The 27,537-nt window shown below is 44.4% G+C and overlaps 4 protein-coding genes across 5 annotated transcripts; all 4 read right to left on the bottom strand.

Moving 5' to 3' along the window:
• Positions 1-1,210: 1,210 nt before the first annotated feature.
• On the bottom strand, positions 1,211-5,429 carry LOC113590157 (akirin-1B-like). The gene is made up of 5 exons (XM_027030177.2): positions 5,028-5,429; positions 3,734-3,865; positions 3,459-3,590; positions 2,917-2,988; positions 1,211-2,540 (listed from the first exon to the last, which is right to left on the bottom strand). The coding sequence occupies exons 1-5, from the start codon at positions 5,206-5,208 to the stop codon at positions 2,530-2,532; spliced, it is 528 nt and encodes a 175-aa protein (XP_026885978.1). The 5' UTR covers positions 5,209-5,429; the 3' UTR covers positions 1,211-2,529.
• Positions 5,430-5,806: 377 nt separating this feature from the next.
• Positions 5,807-10,877, bottom strand: srsf10b (serine and arginine rich splicing factor 10b). Its single transcript, XM_027030178.2, has 6 exons — positions 10,700-10,877; positions 9,568-9,672; positions 8,583-8,686; positions 8,329-8,497; positions 8,076-8,126; positions 5,807-6,728 (listed from the first exon to the last, which is right to left on the bottom strand). Exons 1-6 carry the CDS (start codon positions 10,762-10,764, stop codon positions 6,419-6,421), a joined length of 804 nt encoding a protein of 267 aa, XP_026885979.1. The 5' UTR covers positions 10,765-10,877; the 3' UTR covers positions 5,807-6,418.
• A 189-nt stretch (positions 10,878-11,066) lies between these two features.
• fabp10b (fatty acid binding protein 10b, liver basic) lies at positions 11,067-15,256 on the bottom strand. The gene is made up of 4 exons (XM_027030181.2): positions 15,022-15,256; positions 14,412-14,584; positions 11,605-11,694; positions 11,067-11,474 (listed from the first exon to the last, which is right to left on the bottom strand). Exons 1-4 carry the CDS (start codon positions 15,092-15,094, stop codon positions 11,424-11,426), a joined length of 387 nt encoding a protein of 128 aa, XP_026885982.1. The 5' UTR covers positions 15,095-15,256; the 3' UTR covers positions 11,067-11,423.
• A 729-nt stretch (positions 15,257-15,985) lies between these two features.
• Positions 15,986-26,553, bottom strand: slc9a1b (solute carrier family 9 member A1b). Of its 2 annotated transcripts, none has more exons than XM_027030179.2 (12): positions 25,845-26,545; positions 23,865-24,325; positions 23,195-23,445; positions 22,314-22,531; positions 21,868-22,070; positions 21,230-21,319; positions 21,014-21,084; positions 20,747-20,920; positions 19,274-19,382; positions 18,903-18,998; positions 17,419-17,491; positions 15,986-17,228 (listed from the first exon to the last, which is right to left on the bottom strand). In XM_027030179.2, exons 1-12 carry the CDS (start codon positions 26,134-26,136, stop codon positions 16,930-16,932), a joined length of 2,337 nt encoding a protein of 778 aa, XP_026885980.2. In that variant the 5' UTR covers positions 26,137-26,545; the 3' UTR covers positions 15,986-16,929. The 2 variants fall into 2 exon arrangements, with proteins under 2 accessions (XP_026885980.2, XP_026885981.2); XM_027030180.2 differs by having other exon boundaries at positions 17,065-17,224; positions 25,845-26,553.
• Positions 26,554-27,537: the final 984 nt, after the last annotated feature.

Below are 27,537 nucleotides of genomic sequence, written 5' to 3'. Positions count from 1 at the left end.
TATTTCCATTTGTACCTTTTAATGAATGGTCTTCACACTTCATTCATAAAACTTACGTGTGGGATGTTTTACCAAAGCAGCTATATCTGTTCAAACTTACTCATCAATACTCAAATCAATCGGTCACGTCCGATTTCATACATGAATTGACACTATGGCAGCCTGTGCTTTTAAACCCATCAAATCAGGTCTGGGTGGAAACTCTGTCCTCCTGATGTAGGGAATCAGGTCTGGTTGGACACTCTTTGTCCCCCTGTTGTAGGGAATCGGGTCTGGGTGGACACTGTCCCCCTGTCATAAATTTGAGGTTACTCTAACGAATGTGCTTGAAAGCTCTTTGATAAAAGAAAGGCAAGTTTATTTGTATCGCCCATTTCAGCCACAACCCGAACCCTTTCAAAGGAAATGTCCCAAAGCACTTGCCCACTAGCATATTTTTAAAATGGAACTACTGGTATATGGTTAGATCCACTGGGATAGGATGAAATCTACTGGGATATGGTTAGATCCACTTGGATATAGTTAGATCTACTAGGATAAGGTTTGATCTACTGTGATAGGGTTATATCCACTCAGATATGGTTAAATCTACTGGGATACATTTAAATCTACTACAATAGGGTTAGATCTACTGCACCTAAATAGATATTTAAAACATACACTTAGTGGGGGAAATTTGAAAAGCTAAACCCTCTACTTGGACATGCAAAATAAAAATCCTCCATGGTATTATGCCCCTTAGTGGCCTTATTCACATTGCCTGTAGCTTGTAGAAAATCTGAGAAGCAGAATCATGTGTACAGACAAACATTAGAGCCAGGACTGTTCCATTCAGATTAGACCTTATTTCTGCAGTGTGGAGAACAGGCTAACACTGCTGTACTGCTAAGGCTGCAGTGCATGATCCAAGAGCTGATCAGTGAAACACACACACAGGTTATGATAATGAGGAGAAAGAGACATATTGGATATGCTCTCATCAGCAAATAGGCAAAGGGCAGCTCCATTATGACAGCTTATATTAGACTATTAGTATAAAACCACAATCCTATATGGCTTAATCTTCAAGATTTCAAAAACACTGTAAAAGCAACACTCTGGTGGGAAGTTTTATTTTTCTTTTCAACTTAAACATTCAGGAACTTTAAAAAACATTAAGAGACAATATTTAATACAAAGTAAGGTATTCTGGTTGCAGTAGTACTTAGGATACCTTTCCAATCCTCACTGAACCATCAAGACATGAACACATCACCCAGTGCTTAATAAAGCAGGTGGACACATCGATCAGTCAGCTTATGCACACTCCACCTCCAAACACACGTGTTTCAACACCTCGCCATCAGATGTCCCCTTCTTTCATTACCAGCTGAACACTTGAGCAGCTTTGGCCAGGTGGAGTCAATTCCAGACCCTCAGTGGGTATCCCTGCCTGAGGCACTGAACAGTTCATTAGCATGTCAGAGCAACTCGCGCACACACACAAAGCAATATCCACTATGCCTGCCACCAATGCAATGCAATGTTTGTTTAGTAAACGTCAACTGCAGTCAGAGTATACAAGGTTCCATGCACAGGTCATTTCCCAGAAACACTTTTTCACGTATTACGTGTAGATCACAGGATTTTCACAGGCAGCCACTCAGCTTTGCTCCCTAGACAAACTAAGGGCTAAACCACACTGGCCAATCCAAACAGGCCATCTGTCCAAGTGCCATTTCACTAGCCATACAGCAGGACAGGACCTGCTCTGGAGCTGCTGACATCAAGAGTTCAAATTCTGGAAAATCCCAAATGTTCCAAGTGTTCCATCATCAGAAGGAAGAAAAGCATGTTTGACACGCTGGTGCAGAGTTTAAACATGTAGCTACTGTGTGCAGCCCTCAGTCAGCAGAAAAGGAAGGAAAAAAGAAACTCGTTCTTGAAGAAATGGGGTTGATCATTAAAGTGCAAGCAGCCCAAAGTTTTTAACAACAAACTAATCTCACTCAGACTACTTTGGAGAAGTAGTCCTCAGATAAGGCTGCTGTTGAGTAATAACCCCAAACTACAGTATGATCAGTTCATTACTATCTTAAAATGGGAACAACTCAAACAGACTTTTATTTATGGGTAAAGAGCGGGAGACCCAGCACAGACAACTACAATTCAAGTATGCATGGTTGAGCCTGGTCTCAACAGCTGATGTGCCCTAGACGCAACTCAACCAGAGCCCTGTAGATCCCAGGAAACTGCAGCCCAGCAGTGAAGGTGAGTCTAGATCAGATATCTGTGGTAATCCAGAGGGGAAGTTATCCAGATTACCACAATTACCAGCCAGTCCGTTTTTCTGAAAATAGCAGTTTCACACAACACTATACACACACACACTCAAGACTTCAGAGGAAAGATAAAAGCAAACGGAGATAACTAGAAAAATAAAATGTGAATAAGGATGTATGAACGTAGGACTGTCATGGCACACGGTGAACTGGGAAACAGGTGTAGGCACATCAACGCCACGACAGTTTAGAGATCTGGATTGAAGCTTCACGAAACATCTGAAACAGAACAGAGGGAAATACATCACACGTTACTTACACCAAGAGTGTAGTTTAACAAACAATATGACAATGTATAGTATTTATTTACTTATGCCACTTGAATCTGTAAATAGGTTCGATCCACTAATACTAATCCTAATACCATGATCAAAAACCTAATCCTAATGCTAACTCAGTCTAGTTTCTCAGATTAGATTAAATTTTACTGTGGCCTAAAAAACTAAGATGTCAGTGGGGCTCAATGGTAAACTCTTTAGTTAAAACACTCTGGTCCCATTCAAAAGTATCTGGAAAGAGAAGAATTAGAAATGAAGTGGAGAAACAGTAGAGAAATAGTTGGGAAATGTGGGAGACAGAGGGAGTAGAATCTTACAGCTGGCTGGCCGAGCTCCATATCTCCGCGCAATCTGATCCTGAGTGAACTTCACAAACGACTCGTACTGCTCTGAAACACACAATGATGACATCATAATTCACTTGAGCCTGGCCTAGTTACTGATTTGTGATGGACCCAAGGCTGGCCAGTAGCTCAGTGGTGAAGGTACTTGACTTGTAATCGGAAGGTTGCTGGTTCAGGTCCCACCACTGCAAGTTGCCACTGTTGGGCCCTTGAGAAAAACCCTTGACCCTCAATTGCTCAAGTTGTACTCAGTCATAAGTAAATTGATTTGGATAAAAGCATTAGGTAAATGTAAGTCATAATTCACCTGAGCCTGGCCTAGTGACTGAGTGGTATTGTGACTGCAGTGGTTTCTACCGAGCTCATAAAACACGCAGAGATAACAACAAGGAGAAATGTTGGGTGCACAGACATTTACTGGCTATTAAAAAAAAGCAACAGCATAACAACAACATAAGCAAGAAATACAGACCTAGGAGAGACACACACACACACACACACACACACACCCCTACCTGCCAGTTTACTGTTGAGCACACGATCGTACTCCTCCCTCAGAGCCTCATCAAACTCCCGCAGCAAACGCTCACACAGGCAGCTCACCTGCTGCATGGTGAATGACGGCTGGTCTCTCTTCACACACACACCTGCAGCGCAACAAGGCCCACAGTTAATAACCCTGTGTGCAGCCCAGTCTCTCTCCCAACCATCCAATATGAAGAAACTGCAGTGTAATGGTAGAACATACACCCCAGAAGGCAGAGAACATTTAAACTTGGGGGTGACACACCTGTTGGTGAGCTGGGGGCGGAGCTAAGAGCAGGGCTGGTGCTCCGCTCATCACTTGGGGCCACGCCCCCCTCCGTCTGGCAACGGCGCTGGTAGCGGCTGTATTCCTCCCGTATGTTCTGAAAGATCTGCTCTGAATGAGAGAAGACAGCACAGCAGTCAGACCACAAACTCAGACTGACCCACAACAGTCTGAATCAGTGCCACTGCCATCACACGGATGCACAGGTGCACACGAGTGTGCACTAATGATGAATACCTCACACACAAAGATGTGAATCACTACGAAAAGAAGAAACAGATACAAAACACAAACAAAAGCACACATGGAGGTGGAACCAAAGATCTGCAGGAGGAAGATTAAATAAACTGATTAAAAATTAATCAGTGTCCTTAAATCTAGAGCTGAGCTGAGCTGGGCTTCACCCGACACTACAGCCTACCGATGACATCTAGAACCCCGTCCTCTCCTTGAACAGGAAGTGCTTAGGGAACCCCGTCCTCTCCTTAAATAAACAAACTCGAGTGACTGGTTGGTTTGCTCTGAACATACAAATCAACACCGTTTTTAAACTTTTTGTTTGGACCACAAAGAGGGCTTTCTAAGGCCATATCTGATTACATAAAATATATGGTATTTGCGTTCTTACGGGCTCTCTAAGACCCGTTTCAAACATGCTCATACCCACTGTGAAACTCTCCACTCTCCCAGTGCAGCCCACAAATGCCAGCAGGCAGCACTGGGTGGGTTAAATATGAAACAATGGATTTCTTGGCCCTGCACTTTCACAAAGTTCCTGTTTCGCGAAGTTTCAAACTGCAATTTACTGATGTGCAATCGATGCATTTCCGCCCCGTAAACCGATAGCCCGTCGCCCCACTGACGCTATTTCAGAAACTGTTAGATTACCGAAGTGACTGCTTTATAGATGACAGAATTAGAGTGGATTTGCAGGGTGAAGCTGTAAACGCTGGAGGAGACACCCCCAGCTTCTCTTTAACTACTTGTGAAGTGCGCAGCGTCGAAGTGGCTCTGGAACAGGACGTAGTGCGATACTTCCTGGACAGAGGTGTCTAAGGTTGGGGTTCGCTCCCCCCCCGAAACACCCATGTTTGGGGTTTGTCCATCCACACAACTCCTAGAGTCTACAAATCTAACCAATATGACACATTCATAAGATGGGTCGCTAGATGTTAGTAGCGATGCAGGTTAGGTAGCGTTAGCACATGCTAGTGAAGTCCACCCAACACTCCCAGTGTTGACTCTTTTTAAAGCGGTTAGCCATGTCTGGTACCTGGGCTGAGCCTGTGCTCCCCCGCGGGCGGCTGGGTCTCAGTAGGTCGGAGATGACAGCGCTGCGGTGCCGGAGCGCCCGACGATCCGGGCAGCATGTGGCACCTCCGTCGTTTTGGAGACTGAGGACCATGCAGGGCCTCAAACTCCATGGAGCGCTTCAGGGTTGCTCCACATGCCATCGTGCCTGTCCGCAGCGACGAGATATATCTGAACCGCGGCCTGAGCAAGCCGCTAAAACAGTACCCACACGGAACACTTTCTCCCCTTCGCAACCTGGGAGGCTCTCCAACACCAGCCTCTGGGCTCCCTTTCAGCCAGGCTCTCCAACACCAGGCTCTCCTCCTTTCTGCCAGGTTTCGCCTGTTTTTTCTGCGACACTGCGCGCATTCCTTTACGTCACCAATGTAAACACCCCTGCGTACATTACAAGACTGGGACCAATAACAGAAATAAAACCTTACCTGGATATTAATCTGGCACATACAAGCGACACGTGATATTTCATCAACTATAGCTAATTTACTTCTCCGTTTATCACGGACACTTATGCAGTAAGACGAAGAAAACAAACCTTGGCACGTTGAAGTGTCCGTCATGTAAAAGCTATATGAAGAACTGGGCAAGGTATGGATTATTTGTGCTGCTTCCGAAATCGCCTGTTTTTTAATTCATCTCCGACCGCATGTTTGGGTTCTCGTTTAAATTAACTGTCAGTACTCATGGTACCCAAAGACAGGGACATAGTGCGGCATGTACGTAATCGGACAGTAACTTTACTTCAGTTTAAAATGCTTCCTTTTATTTCAACGGCATGTAAAAAGCCCTTATTCACCAATAAAAGACATCCGAGCTGCAAACATGGTACACTGGCTTTGAACAAACAATACAATTAGAAAGTTACAGTAAGAAAGTGAAATCTCAGTACAAACCAAAACATTGTTAGATACAAAAATAAGGAATTTCCCAAAGCCTCATTCTGAACTTCCTAAATGTTTTAAAAGGTGCAGTAGGTTGAGATGGCCATGTTATCTCCTCCCATCAAGTCAATGTGTGAATTTAATGACACAAACATTCTCGACATCAATAGTGAGACTCACTGGTTTCAGGAAGATAACACTCATGACCAAATTATGATCTTTTCCCTAAACTAAGTTTTACTTTAAACATTTTGATGCACCTTTGAACTGCAACTATAAACAAAGATAGACAAACATCAAACATGGAAGCAGCTCTCCTTCAAGACTTCATGCCATTCCAAACTCAGCCAAATGAGACGCACTGTTACTGTTTAAGTCCTTGTGTGGCATCAGTGAGCTATCTACGACGAAAAGTTGAAACATTTTTCCATTTCGTCCTCATGCACCTGCAACCTTCTGGTTCTCAGGTGTCTTAATGCCCCCAAGACTGGCGTCCAGCCCAGGAGCGTGACCTCGAGCGTGACCTCGAGCGGGAGGGCGAGCGGGAGGCTGAGCGAGATCTGGGCTCTGGTGCCACTGCGCTGTTAGACTCGGCACGCTCGGACGCCGCACGCTCCACTGGGCTCGGCGACCTGGAGCCAGAGCGGGAGCGAGACCGTGCCCCACCCGACTCCCTGCGGCCCACTGGCTTGGGGTGGAGCTGTGATGGGGAGGCGGAGCGACTTCGGCTGTGGGCATGGCCATCTGGGTGGGACCGATGGTGATCACGGGATGGTCTGTGTCTACAGAAAAACCACACATTCACAAATTTATATCAAGCAGAAGCATGTTCAGGCATACGTGTGATGTCATGACATGTCATTCCCATTCCTTTATATAAATGGACACTCCAGACAAAAGTGTGCTGTACCATGTTCATGGCACCTCACTACACAAACTGAACTTGGCTGTTCTGTCAAAGAACATCAGACTGTCATCACATGAGGATTCAGATTGTGCTAGACCTTTACTGCAAGAGTTGCCAAGCAGCACTGCCTGGAATTCTGATTGAGTGTCCCAAGGCCCTGGTCACTCATGACGTCATTTCCCAAGGCCCTGGTCACATTCTCTCAGCTACTCTAAAGCGGGATGTCCCACTGAGAAAATGCACAGTGATATTTTGCAATCCTGTTGCTTGGTTTACCTCTGATCTGCGGGGTAGGGGCTTCAGTGCACCAACTAGAATGTTTAAGTAGATAACTGGCATGAGGTTGCATATCCTCCCCATACATTGTATTTTAAACCACCACTGCAGGTTGCATGAGCATGTGCTAGCCATCCCGGTGAAGCACAATAGAACCTCCAGTAACCGGTTTGTGCAGCTTCAGTCAAGGTTCTCAGCTAACCCAGCACTGAATTTCCTCTGGTTAGTTACTAATGATAAACTAGCTTCCGCTGACTTTGGGTTACTAAACATACTTGTTCCCCTGGACTTGACACAGTGTGCCATGAGACTGTGCTGTGCAGACTTGATCGGTACCTCTGACAGTTGAGGTCTTACCTTACAGACAGGGAGAAGTTTGTTTCTTTTGGTCAGTTTATGTTTGATTCTTCTCCTCACTATGGCGTTCCTCAGGGATCAGTGCCTGGCCACTTTTACTATCTACATGCTACCACTTGGTAATATCATTAGGTAGCAAATCCTCCAGTTCCTATTGGACATTCAAACTTGCATACACACCAACCCTCCCGCCACCCCCAACAGACTTTCACACACTAAACCCCACCCACGGACAGACCCCCCCTGTTGACCTGTTTTTTTAAATTATTATTATTATTATTATTATTATTTCAGTACTTGAACTTCTTACATTTAGATATGATACTAGTTGTATCTGTATTTATATAGTGTCCCTGGGTAACCTGAAAGCCACTTATAAATAAAATTCTATTGTTATTACTAACATCCTCTTCCACTTACATTCAAAAGTGGAACCAATTTCAGTCTCACAGAAGAGAACATATTAGATGTTCATCTTCTGTTCTTTAAAACATAACAGCAATTTTAGTGTTATTAAAGGTCTTTTAGGGCAGAATATTAAAACCGGTGTCAGTGGTATTAAAGCTGTTTTATGGTAGATTTCTCCTACCTTTCATACTCTCTACTCCTACTCCGCCTACCATAGGGTCTTCCTCTGGACCTGGAAAACACACACACACACACACACACACACACACACACACACACACACACACACACACACACACACAATTTCCCACCACGTCATAGTGCAGCCCTTCAGGAGTCTCATCCCATCCATCCTCTACTGGCCCTGGGTGAACCCACTCTACTGTGTAAGACTACTAGTGTGTGTAGTCCATGGGCATGTGAAGATGACTCACTCTCGGGGGCTCTCAGACCTCCTGTAGCGCCTCCCATAAGATGGGCTGTGGGATCTCCGTCTGTCATAGCTGCGGCTACGTGAGCGTCTCCGTCTGCCGTCACGGTCAGAGTCGTCATAACGGAAACTGCGGGGAGAGCGGCGCTCTTTCGCCTTCATTTGACCTGGAGCTGAAATACACACTCAGTACCACTGCAGGAAATGTGTTGTGTCAAACTCCACACAAACACTGCTGGGCCAGTTTGATTAACTCACTTTTTCGGTCTCCTTGCGCAAACTGGATCTCGATCTGCCGGCCGCACACCCACTTCCTGTCCAGGTTGTGCATGGCGTCTTCAGCGTCTCTGACATCTTCAAACATGCTGCGCTGTTAAGGGATCTGGACCCTCCACACAGAAAACAACAACAACAACAACAACAACAACAACCAAAAAAAAAGAAAAAGAAAAAAAACCTACACTACCCACAGCCCACAGAATACCCCGTAGTTCCTCGAATCCTCTAGTAAAAACACAATGTCAGTTAACAGCAACAGGCAGGGTGTCTAAGGCAAGACTCGAGGTCATGAACAAGCAGTCTGAAGAAGCGGTAAGTGCAAAGCTGCAAAAATGTTACTACAGTGATTTATGTTTCCATAAGGTGCTTTGGATGCACAGGCTTTAAGGGTTGACAGGTCAACTGTTATTCTTTGTAGAGAAAGCAGGAAACAAAATTTAAACCACCAAACAGATGTTGCAGGATACAAATGTGTTACCTCAAACACGCTTGGCTTTGACCTTTGATCTTGATCTTTATATTCTGTAAAATGGCTCCAAGAAGAACTTGTTTTTTCCTGCTTGTCTTTGCCCCCAAAGCTCTTGCCTGTTCCTCCCTGTGATGGGCGTGTGAGGCCTGGACAGCCCTGTGGGTCCCGCGTCCAGCTTTACCTGGGCTTAACTCCTCCCTCTTTAACTCCCTCTCTCCTGCCGCAGTCTTGCCTTTAGTCCTACTCTACTCGCTTCTGTTACACTCTGCCTCTCTTAGTGCCGGGCTCCACAACTGGATGCCTTTACACAGTCTGGGGCAACAACAGAGAAATGCGAGTTAGAAAAAGAAAAAAAAAAAAAACTAATCATAAGTAAGCAGCTAACAAGATCTACAGTCTTCAGCCCTGCAGAAGGAGGCAGTGAGGCTAATCAGCAGAGCACTTCCACACAATACTCATACAGATGCATGATGCACAGCGATTTTAAAAGGATATTGAACGTATGCAAATCCTCTTGGTCGTCGTGAATAGAAGTCGAGTGGGATGTAGACATCTGCAATGGGACCATAGCGACCAAACTCACGGCGCAGATCCTCTGGTCTGCACACCGTGAAACGACACAAGTTTGATCACATTTGCAGAGAGGAGTCATGGCCGCACCCCGCGTTCTTAGTTCTTCATTTCACACAGGTATGGAACCACTCTCACATTAAGTGCAGTGTTTGTATTATTAGAAGTCCCAAAGTTTAGATGCAATACAGGTCTGCGTACCGACTGTTGGTTGGACGGGGCAAATCTGTGATGCTCCGATTGCATATGCGGCTGTATTTTAACACGTTAGGATCTGATCCTCAGGACCGGACTGCGCTGCATTCCGTGTGCGGCATTCATAAGCATTTGTGATTCACAGAGCTCTTTTGTTAACAGAATCAAGTGGGTCCTCAACGGGACGCCGAGAGCACCAAATTAGAAACAGACATTTTACCAACAGACGTATTGCAAGATGGTCAATTGCACGTGGCAGCTTCAATAAAACAGACGCAGCCCGTCTTGGCGCCTCGCACTAGAACGCATTAGACATGGATAGACAGACAGCAGGTCCCTGAGAGCTTAAAGGCCCGTATGGACCTGCAAGTCTCCGTTATCTGGATTAAGTTTGACTTTAAAAGGCATAGTTTGCTAAATACTTTTCAAACGGTTAATAATCTAGCAAGCTGCTACGGTACACATAATTTGAGAGGCCTCCATCCATTAAGTGACTAGCTAGCTAAGATAGCTATCCTGCTATGTAACTAGTTAGGTACCATCAATAATACAACAGCAGACACCTAGCACTAACTGGAGAAGAGCCTCGAGCTGTTAGCTTAGCTATCCTAGCTAACTACACACCTCCAGGTAGCCAGCATAGTAGCTAGCTAGCACTACTAATTGGGGGCCAAATTAGCATCATCTACCGTTTTCTTTTAAAATACACACGTCTTAGACACAAGTACACTGTCTTAATGTTCAGAATTATCAACCAGTAACAGAATATGCTGAAGTAACCGGTTCCACTAAAATGCTAACGGTAGTTAGCGTACTAGCTAACGAACTCTGACTGACCGCGGACCCGCCTCGGTGTGCTCACCTGGACTCGTCTGAAATATTCCTGACGAACAGAGACGTGTTGGGAGGTCGCATGTACCGTGCCATGATGAACCAAACAGCCGTGAAGGCCCTTAAACAGCTACTTCTGTCGGCGACGCTAACGTACTACCGGGGCTAACCAGTTCGCTCGCGCGGCAACGTGGCCTGTGTGCGCACGAGCCCCGCCTCCGTGATAAGACAGCTGTAGCGCCACCTCGTGTCGCCTCAGGGAATTGCAGACGACACCGCGAGAAGGAGAGATTTCAATTTCTGATATGAGACAGTAATCCAGCAAGAGTAATAAGTTAGAATTCTTTTGTTTAGTTGCTTTACCATCACATATATTTATTTTTCAATAAGTAGCACAATGTAAATCCATAACGTAAATGAGCCATATTTGAAATGGCTAATCTCTCAAGTGAATGCAACAAAATATCTAAAAACATTTGGTATGTGTTTCATTGCTATACCTTAAGTGATTCAGTTCTTTAATTAATCTAGTTTCATTTAAATAATTTATGTGTACATTTAAAGACCTGCAAAATATTACAGGTTAATTAAATCCTAAACACCATGTTTGAGATTTTAGGACAGTTACCTGTAATATTTTAGATTTGCTACTTATCTACTAATCATATCACACAAAGTAAAACAGAATAAAGTATAATCAGGGGAGGTTGCAGACAGAGTGCACTGTGTGTTTCTCCTTAAGCAGGGATTTCAAATCACACCCTTCTGCTTCTCCTCACAAGCACCGCAGATCCAGCTTTAAGTGTCTGGAGGGTCAAAAGGTCAGGAGAGAGAGGGGGGGAGAGAAATAAGGTGAACAGTAAGAGGAAGGCCGTTAGCCAGTAGCTCGTGCAGACAGATGGTTGGGGAAGCAGTACTGTGGTTCAGGATACGAACCTCCACCATGTGTTCACCCTGCATCTCCCGAATGAGAGTAAACTTCTCTGTCTCTATGATGAGCTTTCTATCCAGCAGCTGAGCAGTGCCCTGCTCAGGAACATGAGGCACCAGGAAAAATACAACAGTTAATAGTGATTATCAAAAAATTATTGTAGACGGAGTTATAAATTAGACCTTGTAATAAAGTTAGACTGTTATAAGTGACATGGTTAGAGATCATAGAGATGTGAACATTGTTAGTCTCAAAGTCTCTCATCCCTCACACATGCAAAAAAAATGAAACCATGTGTACACACACTTGAGCAACCCTAACCCTAATCCTAACCATGTGCACACACACTTGAAGGGTTAATCCTAACCCTAACCAGGAGAAAAAGAAAGTTGAAGAAGGTCGTTTGGATCAGTGTTTGGATCCATTTTCTCCTATTTTAGACACATCCACACCCCAGTATAGTAAGGACACTACACAACAGCACTGCTCTGCCAATTCAACATATACCACCACACATAGTCTGGGACCTGCGTCGCTCAGCAGTGTCATGCACCTGAATGCAGAGATAGAGAAACATGCTTGGAAAACATCACATGACCCTGCATATCCCTGAGAGGAGGACTCCTGCACCCTCAAACCTTAATCCCTCAATCTCTATGGCTTCCAAACACAGAGCTACACATCAATTGTATAAACAGAAAGGCACTTATCATTTTCCCATTGAATTGGAATACAAGAACCTCTTACCAGCCTGGTTATACTTCAAGAAACTCTGACCATAAGTTTCATCAGACTCAAAACCTTACCAGGACAACTCTCATCCCATCATCTCAACATCTCTTGTGTTCACACATGGACGTTCCTGGTCCCCAGCTTCACAAAGTAATAACTGGCTATTCAAACCTACTATGATGTCAAATGGTAACCAGACAGTAATGTATGGCTATTGTAATATAATCTGGTTATTTTCTTTTGTTTAATTGAATCGTAAGGAACCTACTAGAATGTCTTACAGGAGTTCTTCCTCCCAATCATGAAAACAAAGACTATGAACATGCACGACCCAAGGCACACCAGCATGTACCCGGTGAAGGTATGACCCCTCTGGGTAGAGAGAAGTGGGAAGGAGGAGGGACACACAGCAAAGAGAAGTTAAGACTCAAACCTTTTTCAAATTAAGTCAATAACCTCTCGCCAAGTGTTTTGTTGGTACTGCTAAATTTCTTATATTTTAGTTCATGTTCGTTGGAATTCACTCATCACAGTTTACATCAAGAAAACTCGCCTTGCTGTGTTGATGGTGACTGAAGTTTCATTGTATGGCTAGTGATAAACCATTGCAGAGTTTTCATCATAAGCAAGGATGGGACACATGACCACTGATACCCAAAACCCATACTTCTGAAGGGTCTACGGAAAAGTCTAGGACTCTTAACCGTGCCATTTTAGAAAATCCAGTCCTAGCTCAAGAAGCCTACTGAACTATACACTATACAGTCTAGTACTATAGCACTATACAGTCTAGTACTATGGAGCTATATAGTTTAATAATATAGCATTATATAGCCCAGTACTATAACACTATATAATACAATACTACAGCGCTACACAGTCTAGTACTATGGCGCTATATAGTCTAGTACTATAGTGCGGTACAGTCTAGTACCATAACACTATACAGTCAAATACTAGAGTGCTATATAGTGTAGTACCATAGCGTTATCTAGTCTAATATTATAGTGTTGTATGGTCTAGTACTAAACTAGTGCTATGGTTCTAGACTGTATAACATTATAGTAGTTGACTATATAGCCCTATAGTACTAAACTATATAGCATTATAGTACTACACCATATAGCACTATAACATTAGACTATATAGCGCTATATACTCTAGTTCCATAACACTATATAGTCAAACACTATAGCTGTCAGAATTCTGTTATTGTATTTTAGTTTTTAATGTATTTACCCTATTTTAATTCATTTGATTATTCAATCTATTGTACTTTCTTATATGTTCTATTTAAATTGTTTTATGTAACCTTTCTTTTATTCCTTTTATTTAGCAAAAATCTTCCTGAGACATTTAATAATCTGTTATTAAATTCTTGTCTGCTGAAAACACTTTGAAGTGCCATTCTGTATAAAAAATGCTGAGCAGTAAACCTGTCATGTTTCTGCTGAACTGATGACTGTCCTTTCTTAAGTAACATCTTAAAAGGTCATTGCACAAAAGCAACTCTATTCATTTTGTATTGTTAGTTTGCCATCCAGTGTTGACCAGAGGAGGACAGATGACTTCAGAGTTGTGTCCCCTCTCAAGGTTTCTTCCTCTAACTCTTAGGGAGTTTCCCTTTGCATTGTTCTCTTTGGCTTCTTCATTAGGGGTCTGGACCCCAATTCTCTGTAAAGCTCCTTTGTGACAACACCTGTTGTAAAAAGTGCTATACAAGTAAATATTAAATTATATTAACTTTAACAGTGCAGAAACACAATAAAGATCAAAGGACTTCCTTTGGGAAGGTGATGACCTTTGGGAAAATTATGAGCTGCATCAGTCCTGGTCCCACATCCCAGCATTCACCACCACAGTCCCAGAGGTCTCCCAGAGCTGGCCCTGCTACACCGCTCCCTCTCTTTCAGTTCACATGGAATAACAGCTCATCTTAACTGAATTCATCTTTACAGGTTATTTGATGCTCTGTGGCTCAGTGTAAAATGACTCCTCATCTCCAGTCTCGTGCCCTTCTCAGATCTAATGGCTTTTGCCCTCACATAGGTCACTATAAATACACCACAGTGCCACTTGCCTTGCACTTGGTGCCATTCATGGCACAGAACTCCGTCTCCATCCCAACGGTGAAGGAGTTGGTGTTGGTGCGGAGGGGAGTTTTAACCGAGATTACGAAATTATCACCACTTTGTGTTATGGCCGTCATGGGCTTCACTTCTCTAATCATCTTCACCATCATGTCTGGGGCAGCTGAGAAGGACAGATGAGATCACACTAACACACAGGTACACAGATACATGTGTACACAACTCACACTAACTCGCAGGTACAGAGCTGACTCTAGTTCACAGGTATGCGAGTTAGTGTGAGGTGTGTACCGGTGTGTACACATGTATCTGTGTATTTGTGTACCTGTGTGTTAGTGTGAGGTGTGTATACATGTATCTGTGTATTTGTACTCAATCATTAGTCATGCACTGTACATGAAAACATTGAGGTGCTTTTCAAATATATTTGAAATAATTTTACACATATAAAAGACGGTATACCAATAAAATTACTAGTATTGTTTGTTTTATGTGGAGAAAAAAATAAAACAAGTCCTTCTGTTTGGAATAAAGACTCTTAACCCTATATAATCCTCCCCCCAACACTGTAGACTCTGTATAGGCATTAGAGGAACTTACACACAGCTCTGAGGAACTCCTCCGGGTCACTCTGTTCAAACATCTCCCACTGTCCACTGAAATCCACAGCCATTCTTACACAAGAGGGCTCTAGTAACAAGACCAGCGTCTGCAATGCTGATGTCTGCCGTGATGTAGAATGAACACTAGCTTCTCAAAGCAGGCTGATTTAACCAACCCCCTGCCCAGCACATGCATGCACACAGTGGTATGGGACTGAGTGCTGTTACCCTGGTGGTTAATGTGTATCTTAGTTGAGTCCCCTGGTGATGGTGCCACTTCCTGCGTCACCTGTTGCTTGTGACTAAGCCTCAACATTGTAACCATGACGATATCTATAGGCAGATGCCATACTGACTCCTGGGTAAATGCACAGCTAGAAAATATCCCACAGTGGGCAACTGCAGATTAAACGCCATTTACCACAGGGACAACTAAAAGGCCTTTTTCTATATTTTAGTACAAAGTTTAAATTTTTAATTGTGGAAAAAAAACATTTTATGAACTAATTACAAGATGAATATTGGCAGTTGATATCCCCCGATCCCCAACACTTACTGATAACACCAACAAGTCACTTTTAAAGCTACCTTGAGTCCTGGTGTGAATGAATCAGTGTAGGGGTGTGTGTGTGTGTGTGTGTATCTGTATCTGATTCAATTGTAGATGTGTTTCCAAGTGAAATCACTGTTGATGGCGTTAATACATTTTACACATTTGCCAGACACTCTTATCCAAAGCAACTTACCATTGCAAGCATATTACAGAGGTGAGTGTAGCTTTAGGACTCTTACTGCTACAGCACAGCGCACTTGTCTGTTAGGGGTTTGAACACTTACTGGTACAGCACAGAGCCCTTGTCTGTTAGGGTTTTGAACACTTACTGGTACAGCACAGTTCAAGTTCAAGTTCGGTTTATTCGTCACATACATAGTCATACACAGTATAACTCGCAGTGAAATGGTGGAGAGTGCTCTGTCCAAACTGAGGAAAGGAAACAGGGGTGCATAGAGAAAAATGTATATATGCAAGATGCACTTGTCTGTTAGGGGTTTGAACCCCATTCCCTTCTGTCATCTCTATACCATTACACCAAGCACTGTCAGACCAATCAGAGAAAGTCTTTACTAAAGACCCAGAGATTTAAGGTTTGCTTTATTTATATTACTTTATTTATATTAAATATATTACATTTATTAACTCATCAACCTACAAACTTTGCTTAATATGAAAATACTTTTCATTAATATCACAAATTAAGCACAGACTTAATTTAAGGCTGAGGATTTGTGTGCTTCCTAATATTTTCCAGGGTGCGGCCCACGGCGTGTTCTCTGTGTACCGGTGCGACCCACGGCGTGTTCTCTGTGTACCGGTGCGACCCACGGCGTGTTCTCTGTGTACCGGTGCGACCCACAGTGCAAAAGGCACCTACTGATCCTGGCCAGGGATGGAAAACCTAAACCTGAACAGCACTGCAGTCACAAATCCTACAGCCACTGACACTACATAGCCCACCCCTAAAATGTAGCCACACCCACACATTTATATTCATCCATTCTGACACTGGGTTGGCTGAGCACCTAGACAATATGGTTAACAGCACGTTCAGGCTGAAACTCTCCATCACATTCTTTCCAACAAGTGAAACAGAACACCAACTTCACATGTGAAGTGAACAACTTCAAGGGAATTAACCTGACATGACAAGCACATTTATTAAATGCTTCACTTAATAGTGAGGAAATGGAGTTGGTAATAAATGACAAACAGGAGAATGAGAGTTCAGTTTCTGGACTGGGTGACGGGGGGGGGGGAAAATAAACACGTTTAAATGCCCAGACTCGGTCTGGTCAGCCACACCGTTATACGACTCTTATAGGACACTGGCAATCTGCCCCACTTTCCTCAGGACAGAAAATGCTCTTTCTCCTCTGCCTCCACCTCGATCTTGTTGGGTCCTGGGTCACTCAGACAGCGAGACAGCTTCTGCTTCTCCAGTTCCAGAGCAAAGGTCACGTTCGGTTTCATGCTCTTCTCCTCATGGGAGTTTGCATGCATCCCGCAGCCTTCATCTTGGCTCTGTTGTGCCTGGTCAGTTACCTCCTCCAGGAGCGCCAGGGAGCCTGGCGGAGCTGAAACTAGCTCCATGTTGATGGCAGGAATGCTAACTGGAGCACTGGGTTTGGCCATGTACTCTTGACTGTCTGATACAGAGGAAAAATACTTTCATCACTGATGCTGCAAAACCCAGAGGAGAAATAAATATTGTAGCTTCAGCAAAATACATATCACTCATTCACAGTTTCCAAATCATTGCAAACAGATCATTACTTTGGATAAGTGTACAGTAAACTGTAATGAGAAAGTCTGTGTCTTCATGTCCACTGTCCTCACCTGACTGAAACCTGGCTCTCCTCACAGGAGGGGAGTCCCACCCACTAGCAGACACAGTCAAGTAGTGAGTCATCTGCAAGATATCTCTCACACACACACAGCATGCACGCGCACACACACACACACACACACACAGACACAGCAAAGGGTACAAGGGGTTTAGTATAGTGAGTGTGGGTATAGTGTGTGTGGGCGGAATGCTGTGTATGTGTGTGGGCATAGTATAGTGTGTGTGGGAGGATTATCGTGTGTGGGCATAATATAGTGTGTGTAGATTGTGTAGATGAAGTATAGTGTGATTAGGGCATAGTATAGTGAGTGTGGTTAGCATATAGCACGTGTGGCAATGTGAGTGCAGTGTGTATGGATGGAGTATAGTGCATGTGAGCATAGTATAGTGTGCGTAGGTGGAGTATAGTGTGAGTAGACGTAGCATAGTATGTGTTGAAATATAGTGCGAGTATGCATAGTATATAGTGTATGTAGGAGGAATGTATTATGTGAATAGGTATAGTATAGTGTGTGTAGGAGTATTGTGTGTGTGTATAGTATAATGCATGTAGAATAGTGTGTGTAGTATAGTGTGTGTGTAGTATAGTGTAGTGCATGTAGTGTAGCATGAGTGTAGTATATGGGCAGTGGTAGCTCAGTGGTTAAGGTACTTGACTTGTAATCAGAATGTTGCTGGTTCAAGTTCCACCACTGCCAAGTTGCCACTGTTGGGCCCCTGAGCAAGGCCCTTAAGCCTCAATTACTCAAGCTGTACTCAGTCATAATTGTAAGTCACTTTGGATAGTGTGTGTATAGTATGTGTAGTATAGGGTGTAGGAGTATAGTGTATGTGTAGTACATTTACATTTATGGCATTTAGCTGACGCTTTTTTACCAAAGTGACCAAGTTCAAGTTTGGTCACATACATAGTCATTCACATACATAGACTTACAATTATGACTGAGTACAACTAGAGCATTTGAGGGTTAAGGGCCTTGCTCAGGGTGTGTGCTGTATAGTATAGTGCATGTAGTATAGTGTGTGAGTAGTATAGTGTGAGAGTGTGTAGTATAGTGTGAGTAGTTTAGTATAGTGCATGTAGTGTGTGTGTGTGGTATAGTGTGCATATGTGTAGTATAGTGTAGCGTGTGTAGTATAGAGCATGTAGTATAGTATAGTGTGTGTAGTACAGTGCGAGTGTGTAGTACAGTGAGTAGTATAGTGTGAGTGTGTGTAGGAGTATAGTGTGAGTGTGTATAGTACAGTGTATTTGTGTAGTATATTGAATGTGTGTGTATTATAGTATAGTGAGTGTGTGTGTGTAGTATAGTGTGTGCGCGTAGGAGTATAGTGAGTGCATGTACTATAGTGTGTGTAGTATAATAGTGTGTGTAGTATAGTGTGTGCGCGAAGTGTAGTGTGTGGGAGTATGGTACAAGTGTGTGTAGTACAGTGTGAGTGTAGTATAGTGTGTTTTGTTTTTTAGCCTCACCCTCTTCTCCAACTCCACTCTCTGCCTCCGGAGCTGAACTGTACTCCACTCATCCTCCTCCTCCAACACCAGTGTATGCCTGTTGTACGAGTGAAGCTGTGTCCACACACAGAGTTATTACGCAGTTCTTTCTCTCTCTCGCTCTCTCTCTCTCACACACACACACACACACATACACACACACACACACCTTACCCATTTCAGAACAAACAGCAAAACTGACTTTATAGCTCCAGACACCTTCTACTCAACATAACTCACAAACGTGTTTCTATAGCAGGTGGTCCTAAGGTATCAGAGAATGTGTGTGTATGTGTGTGTGGAGATGATGTAGTGATGTGTGTGTAGTGTTGGTCCAGGGCCTCTCTAACCCTCTGGCGTGTTTTCTGCAGGTTGGCACGAAGAATCTTCCTGATTTCCTCCTCACGTTCCTTAGAGATATTCTTCATAACCGTCCTCTGCTTTTGGGACTGGGCACTCCTAAACAAATACACCAAAGCCTACAGTCAGAGCGCTGACACACACACACACACACCACAGCCTACAGTCACTGGGACATCTTAGTCAGGCTTATACGATGTAGATTTTTCCATGATTTGCCATTTTAAAAAATCCTGATTAACAATTAAAAAAGATTAAAAGAGAAACTGATGGACACAAAACGTCATGTTAGCACATTTCTGAACTTGCGTTAGGGATTAGGGTTTAGGGATACTGCACCTACATAAGATCGTTGGTTTGTCACAGAGAAAAATTCCATCAGAACTGTGTCATTCCATAAGTCGACTTTTCCGTGTGCAGGTTTACAGAATGTTGGCCACTACATTCATCAGTTTGCTGCTTTTTTAATTTTCCATACACTCCAACAGAAGAACAGTGCTTCCTCAATACCCTGCATTTCACTGTGCACCATGACACTTGAAACGAACCAATCACAACCCCACACACAGGGCCAGGAGCAGAGAGCTTCTACATGGCAGTTGACTACACGAGAACTCCAGACCCCTGATTTCAGAAGGACCAGAGATGGATTCTTGAAATCTTGAAAACCTCACCTGAAGTGTTTAAGAGTTAGGTGAGGCTCTCTCGACAGTCAGAGATATCAATGGTGCCTCTGAACTTTTCCAAAGCAACTTAACGAGACTGTGACATATTTTTGAAAAAGTAGCTGATTTTAACCAGCAACCTAATATAATAATACTTACAGAAATCTTAATCTAACAGGAAGTAATGATTAAATTCCATGGATTTACCACTTACAAACAGTGAATTAAAGTGTGAAATGTCAAGTCCAGTTAAGAACATAATATAAATGGAGTTGATGTCACTGTATATCGTGGCAACGCAAGACTGTATAGGGACAATCAACTCATCAGTCGCCTACAGGGCGGTACAGTGCAGTAAAGAGTGTACACAGAGTCACACAGGGTCACAGAGGGGAACACAGGAACAGCAGGTCAACCAGCGTGTACCAGCATGACATAAATCAGACATGCACATGGTGCTCTACGTTCTCTCCTTCCCTCTCTCTCCCCCCATCTCTCCCCTCGTCTGTTTATTCCCTGCACCTCGCTCTGTTTTTCTGGATTTCTGGATCTCAACTATTGGAAAACAATGATTGCTCCAAGGGGTACTACATTGTGGCTGACCCCACCAATTTGCCCATCACCTATCTTTGCCTGTGTGTGTGTGTCTGTCTCCATACATCTCCTTCCTCCCTCTCTATTCTTCCTTCTGTGTCTCCCTTCACAAGTCTTTGGCTCTTTCTCTGTAGGTCAGGAGAGTCGTGCTTCTCTGTGTAATCTGATGGTTAGGGTGTGTATGAGGGAGAAATCACTACTTACAGCAAGGCAGCAGAGGACAGGCCTGGTCCAATGTTGGCTGCACTACCACTCTCAGCCACTAGGAGCGCCTGCTTCAGCTCTAACTTATTGTAGAACGAAATGAGCTGTGGTTCCTGAGATCTCTCTCCTGCTATCAGCCACTTCTTCACGTAATACTTATTAAACCGACTCAGCCTGAGAGGGAGACAGGCAGAGAGACAGACTAAAATCAGGATCTTAACCTCTACAGGGAGTAGACTGGTTAGTGTGTGCTGCAGTGTTACTAACTTGTCCCTCCAGTGATGGTGTCCATAGTGACCACAGACGTTCTCAATGCCCGAGAGCATATGGTTAATGAACTACAGAAAAACAAACACAGAAAACTGGTTAGTAACACCACCACCACAAAATTAAACCAAATAAAACAAACATGAAGATATATATTGTCAGCAATGATCTGTGATTGGCTTTGGCAGCTGGGAGAGACAGTAGCAGCTCTAGAACCTGTGAATGTATTTCTTCATTTATTGTAAACTTGGTCTGTTTTTTCTTCTTCACAGCCAGGAGGTCAACCAGCGGTCGGATGGTCATACCCTAAATGACAGAAAAGCAGTGTTTACTCTCAGCAAAATATGTATATCCCCTAAATATTTATATCAGGGTTCTGTGACATTAGCCTTGTACCTAGCAAATCCCAAGAGCTTTCCCCTTTCCCCAACTCACGGCCGCAAGTTAATCAGCCCTGGTTAAAGACCAGGAAACCACGGACATGTTGTAGGAGGTGTTTGGGGAAGTCCTCTTTAAAAATAGGGCAGTGGTAGCTAACCCTAACCTAACCCTAACCCTAACCCTACTCAGTGGTTAAAGTACTTGACTTGTAATCGGAACTGCCAAGTTGCCACTGTTGGGCCCCTGAGCAAGACCCTTTACCCTCAATTGCTCAAGTTGTACTCAGTCATAATTGTAAGTTGCTTTTATCCAAAGCATCAGCTAAATGTCATAAATGTAAATGAGTGCCATTTAACATCAAACATTCAGGTGGTAATCATCCACAGTGAATCACTGCACCTTTCTCAACATAGCTATGACATCATTTAATTGTGTCTGGAATATCTGAAGATACCAGTGTCCATTACACCAACCTGAACAAAGACAGTGAAGAAGATGAGGGTGATGATGGCTGTGAGGAACATGTTCTTCATTGGGAAGTGGTCGCTGGGCAACAGGAAGGCCAGAGAGAATGCGATTGCCCCTCGCAAGCCACCATAAGCCACAATGAACTGGTCTTTACCCGTCAACTTCACCATGCGAAATTTATTAATAATGAATGTCAGACCCACCACTCCTAAATGCGTGCATGCACACACACACAGATACACACACACACACACACACAAGCTTGAGTTCTAGTGGAGCCAAGAAGGCTCCTCCTTCTCTCTCATTTAATTACCTAATTTTTCCAAGATCGATGAGTGAAGGAGAATAAAAATTTGATGAATTACTCCGGTGTTCAACTACAACATCCTGCTCATTGAGTGCAAACTGATCACGGATCAACACCACCTCCTAGCGCTCATGTTAAACTCACCCATCACCCGGGAGATGAGGCAGAGGAAAATGGTGATGATGACAAAGGCCCAGTTCCAGGAGTGTGGCCCGGCCACGGTGGACACGCCCAGAAAGATGAAGATGAGGGTCTCACTCACACTGCTCCACATCTTCAGGACGTTCTTGACAGTGGTGTAGGACTTATGGGAAATGTTGGCCTCCACATAGGGTCTCATCACCACACCACACGCAATCAGCCTGGAGAGACATGTTGGACACAGCTCACCTACACCCGACACCTTTATATAAAGCCAACCTCCACCATGATATGTTTCTTCTCAAATTTTAATGTAATGGATATTTTGACAAATGACAACGAATAGCACTGAGGCAGAGGCCCTGAGTTATATAAAGAAATTCTGAATCTTGGGGTTGGTAGGTCTCTGCATGGAGAGACCTTTTGGAACGACCTTTTTGGAATGAACCTAGTCGTTCCTAGTCTGGAATGAATATGACCTGGAGTCAGACCCAGAGCCCAGGTCTGATCTTGAGTCAGACACAGCAGGTTGAATATCACACTTTTAACTTCTTACACCAGATTTAGGAGGTTAGAGATTTGACAAACTGGAGGAACAAGCTTCAGACTTCTGGCTTCTAATATGCTCACAAACCAACTTTCACAACTCTAGACATTAGCTGGGGCTAGCGACATTAGCTACAGGTATTTTCTTACCACAGCCCACTAACAAGTCTTATGGTAATCAAACCTGTACAACCTTGTGCGCCAACCCTAATCTTGTGCACTAACCCTAACCTTGTGCACCAGCACTAACTTTTCCAAATGGACAGCAGAAACACCCCTAATTTGTTTTTCATGGAGAGGAAGGTGCGGTCAGAATGGTGGTGTCCGCAGGTACTCACGCCATGATACCAGACAGGTGAAAGACCTCGGCTGATAGGTAGGCCATGTAGCTGTACAGGAAGACGAAGAGCGGTTCAATGACCCGCGAGTGAGCCGTGAAGCGAGAGGTGACGGCTGCCACCAGGCCAAACACTGTGCCCACCAGGATGCCCCCAAACGCCACCACAAAGAAACACACCATGCCCAGACATGCATCAACCACAGTCACCTGCCCCTCGCTAGCAAACTCCTCAAAAAGGTGGTACAAGACCTGGAAGGGAAGAGGAAATAAAAACAATACACACAACAACCAGTATTCATCAGTACAAGTTTCAAACAGGTATGATAAATGAAGACATAAATGAAGACATTTAAGGTGCCCCATGTGTAGTAACAGGAAGTTATTTCTTATAAGCAGTCACTGTGCAACTGCAACACATTAACGTAACGTTATATATAGAGTTAGAAATATTATAACTGATATAACATTATCACTAGAGTTTGAAATAAACTCAACCCTGACTCACACACTAGAGAGGTTGCTTCAATCACTCTACCTTTAACCTAGTCCACTCTAAATTGACTCTGTGCACTTTTAACCTAGTGCACCCTAAATCTACTCTACTCAACCCACTCCACCCTAATTGAACTCGCTGGACCTTTAGCTCACTCTGTCCTAACTTGACTCACCACTGTGACAGCATCATTGAGCAGTGACTCCCCAAACACCAGGATATGCAGGAGTTCGTTGATGTGGATCTCCTCAAACACAGCGAGCACGGCAACTGGGTCCACGGCTGAGGCGATGGAGCCAAAGAGCAGACAGGCCAACAGGTCTACAGCTGCCAGCTGTTCTCCCTCTATCTGACACACCCCGTACAGCACCACGCCTATGAAGAAGGAGTTCCAGACGGTGCCCACCACAGCGAATACCAGGATGGTGCCAAGGTTCTCTGTGAAGGGGCGCGTGGGAAGGAAGTAACCGGCATCGAGGATGATGGGCGGCAAAAGGCAGAGGAAGAAGAGCTGTGTGTCGAGGACTGGGAGAGTCTCTCCCAGCAGCCTGATCAGACCACCCACGAGCAGGCCCACCACAATCAGGACACAGCTCTCGGGAACCACACTGGACACCCGTGGGATATAGTGGAAACCTGAGGGAGAGAGAGAGGGAGAGATGTGTTGCATCATAAGCAGTGCTGTTGGCACTGGTCTTACAAAGCTCAGACATGTTTAATGTTTATTTTGGTCTATACATAGTGATTGTATTCTACATCCAGTATTGTTTAGCATAAATCAGTTTCCCCTGTTATTTATTGATTATTAATGCAATTGTAGTTGATGAGTCATTTCAAAATGTATCAAGGTATTTAATAATGCTAATGTTAAGGATCCCCCCTTAATCTCTTTGAGAGGGCAGATTATGGAGGGACCTCACCTCAAATCTGTCTCCCTTTGACACACACATCACTCCGGGTGTATCTTCACTGTAGACAGTGTGTACATAATAACACACATAACAGGAGTGTGAGCTGGAGCACGTGTTCCTCATTAGCGTTGTTACACAACGCTACACCTGTGCTGTGGGGGACTGGGATTCAATCCCTGCCTGGGCAAGTGTGCTACACCAATAAGAGTCCTTAGGTAAGGACCATGTGCTACACCAATAAGAGTCCTTAGGTAAGGACCATGTGCTACACCAATAAGAGTCCTTAGGTAAGGACCATGTGCTACACCAATAAGAGTCCTTAGGTAAGAGTCCTAACAGTACTCCTGCCTACCTCTCCAACACTGAAAATTGTCACTCTAGATAACAGTGTCTGTCACATGGGGTAAACGCAAATAACAAGAGTCCAGGATTTACATACAGTGGGCAGGATCAGATACAAACCATTACATACCTTTAGTAGTTTAACAGGTTCTACTTGTCTCAAAGAGTCTGAGACTCTTCCAGCTGGTTGGGGTGGTTAAACCAAACACACGGGGGGGGGGGGGGGGGGGGGGGGGGCGTGTTTTGCATATGCTTACTGCCCAATCTCCGTACTCCTTTCCTGTAGTTCTGAGAAACGCCCACCCACCTACCCAGCCACCCTTCTGCACAGCTGTACAGTCCGATAATGCCCCTTAGATCAGATGTTCACTGTGTTCCTCTACTGACCACGGGGATAAGCTAATCGCCCTGAGCAGCACTGCAGTCATGGATATGGTTACAGGCAGGAGAACAGGCTCGTTGTGGACGTACGGTGCCAATAAACGTATTCGTGTCAGGACCCAAGGCCGTGAAGTCACACACTCCTACAGAACCTCCGTTTCTGAATCAACAGAGACGTGTCCGCATCTTCTGCGCTGCGGGAAACATGATACTAGACACCGTTTAGACACCGCGGGCCAGTAAAGTTATAAGACCCAAACACAGACGTTAGTTGGAAAGTTTCCACGTGTTTAACATGCACAGTCTTCTACGTAACGGCTGGTGATCTAACCTCGGACACTATTTCTACTTGCAGTGCGTTTACTCCGTGTTCAGAGGTACACTGGCCCATCTCTTAGTCTCAGCGTCTCCTTCCAATGTTGTGCAAATCCCGCCGGATACGTTTGTGCGTGTGGGCAGCTGTTAACACCCGTGCTCGCATTCCTACAATGCTCCTAAACCGGCCTGAAACGCGCACTTACCCAGTTTCATCAAAGAAGCGAGTAAAATCCATAATGAAATCTCGAACGGTTTCCGTACGTGGTCGTAGTTAACAGTGAGGACGGGAAACGCACGTGTAGCGGGATAAGTGGTGTTGTGAGTCTTCGTATGCGTGCCGTGACCCGAGCTGTGGCTCGTGTCATTGTCCCCGTGCACCGCACCGAAGGAAGCATGGACGGAGAACACACAACCCGTTACCAAACTTAACGCAACAGTTCGCAGCGCCCGGCTGATCCGGAGGAGCCCTCCGCAGAAGCGAGTCCGCGCGGTCATGTCTCGTGTGACTGAAGATTAGAGGACGTGGACGTCACTGCAGAACAGAAACGGTGCACGGACACATCACTCGACTGATCATCCGCACGAATGTCCACAGTTATCGACACCACGAGCTGTAGTCAGTGACATGCTGCACGTTCTGCTCACTCTTTCTTTTCTTTCGTTTTAACATCTAATAGTTTTACATCCTTAAAATCACCAGACTGACCACCGCGAGCTCGTGGAGAGCCGATCGCGCGCAACAGGGCCCTCTCATGGCCGGGAGTGGCGCAATCCTGAAGAAAATGGAAAAGAAAGAAATAATGTATAAAAACAACAAATAAACAACTTCACTGCAGCCTGTCAGTCTGTAGCTATTCCGTTTTTGACGTTATCGTCATGTCCTCATGACCTCATCTTATACCAGTCCGTCCTTTCCAAGTTCTACCTGGAAGTAACATTCGCAAAGGCATCCTACTACAGAGAAAAATTCGAATCATCAGCATCCGATCCACGCAAGCTCTTCACTGTTTTTTCTTCTCTCCTGAATCCTCTCCCTCCCCCTCCTTCCTCATCTCTTACTCCAGAGGATTTTATCACCTTCTTTGAGGAGAAGGTTGCAGCAATCTGCCAGTCCTTTTCCTCTTCCCACTCCTCCAACCAATGTGCATTCCCCAACATCCAACTCTCTGTCTTCTGCACGTTCATCTGACTCCTCAGATGAAATTCTTCATCTCCTGACTTCCAGCAATCCGACTACATGTCCGTTGGATGCAATTCCTTCCGCTCTGTTCCAGACTTTTGCAAGAGATCTGCTTCCTTTCATCTCTGTCACCATCAACAACTCCTTATCTTCTGGATACGTACCAACTGCATTCAAAACTGCTAGGGTTGTACCAATCCTCAAGAAGGCCACACTCAACGGCTCCAATGTTACCAACTAAAGACTGGTATCACTTCTCTCTTTCCTCTCAAAAGTCCTTGAACGACAGTTTGTAATCAATTGTCACTTTTCCTCACCCAGGACCAGCTGCATGATCCCAATCAGTCTGGCTACAAACCGGCACATTCTACAGAAACAGCCCTCATAGCAGTGACAGAAAAAACTTCATGCTGCTAAAGCTGCCAAACAGTCATCTGTTTTGATTCTTCTAGACCTTTCAGCAGCCTTTGACACAGTGAACCACAACATTCTTCTTTCTGTTCTCTCCAGAACTGGCTCTGCTTGGGAATGGAAACCGTGTACACTATCCACTGGAGTTCCACAAGGCTCAGTATTAGGCCCCCTTCTCTTCTCTTTGTATACTCGTTCTCTTGGTGATGTAATATCTTCTCATGGTTTTTCCTACCACTGCTATGCCAATGACACTCAATTATTTCTTTCTTTTCCACCCTCTGACACACAGGTCTCCAGACGTA

Source organism: Electrophorus electricus, chromosome 2 (genome assembly GCF_013358815.1).
Source record: "Electrophorus electricus isolate fEleEle1 chromosome 2, fEleEle1.pri, whole genome shotgun sequence".
In the NCBI taxonomy this organism is placed as follows: Eukaryota; Metazoa; Chordata; class Actinopteri; order Gymnotiformes; family Gymnotidae; genus Electrophorus; species Electrophorus electricus.
The sequence above is the reverse complement of the archived record's forward strand: the minus strand, read 5'-3'. Positions and strand labels throughout refer to the sequence as shown.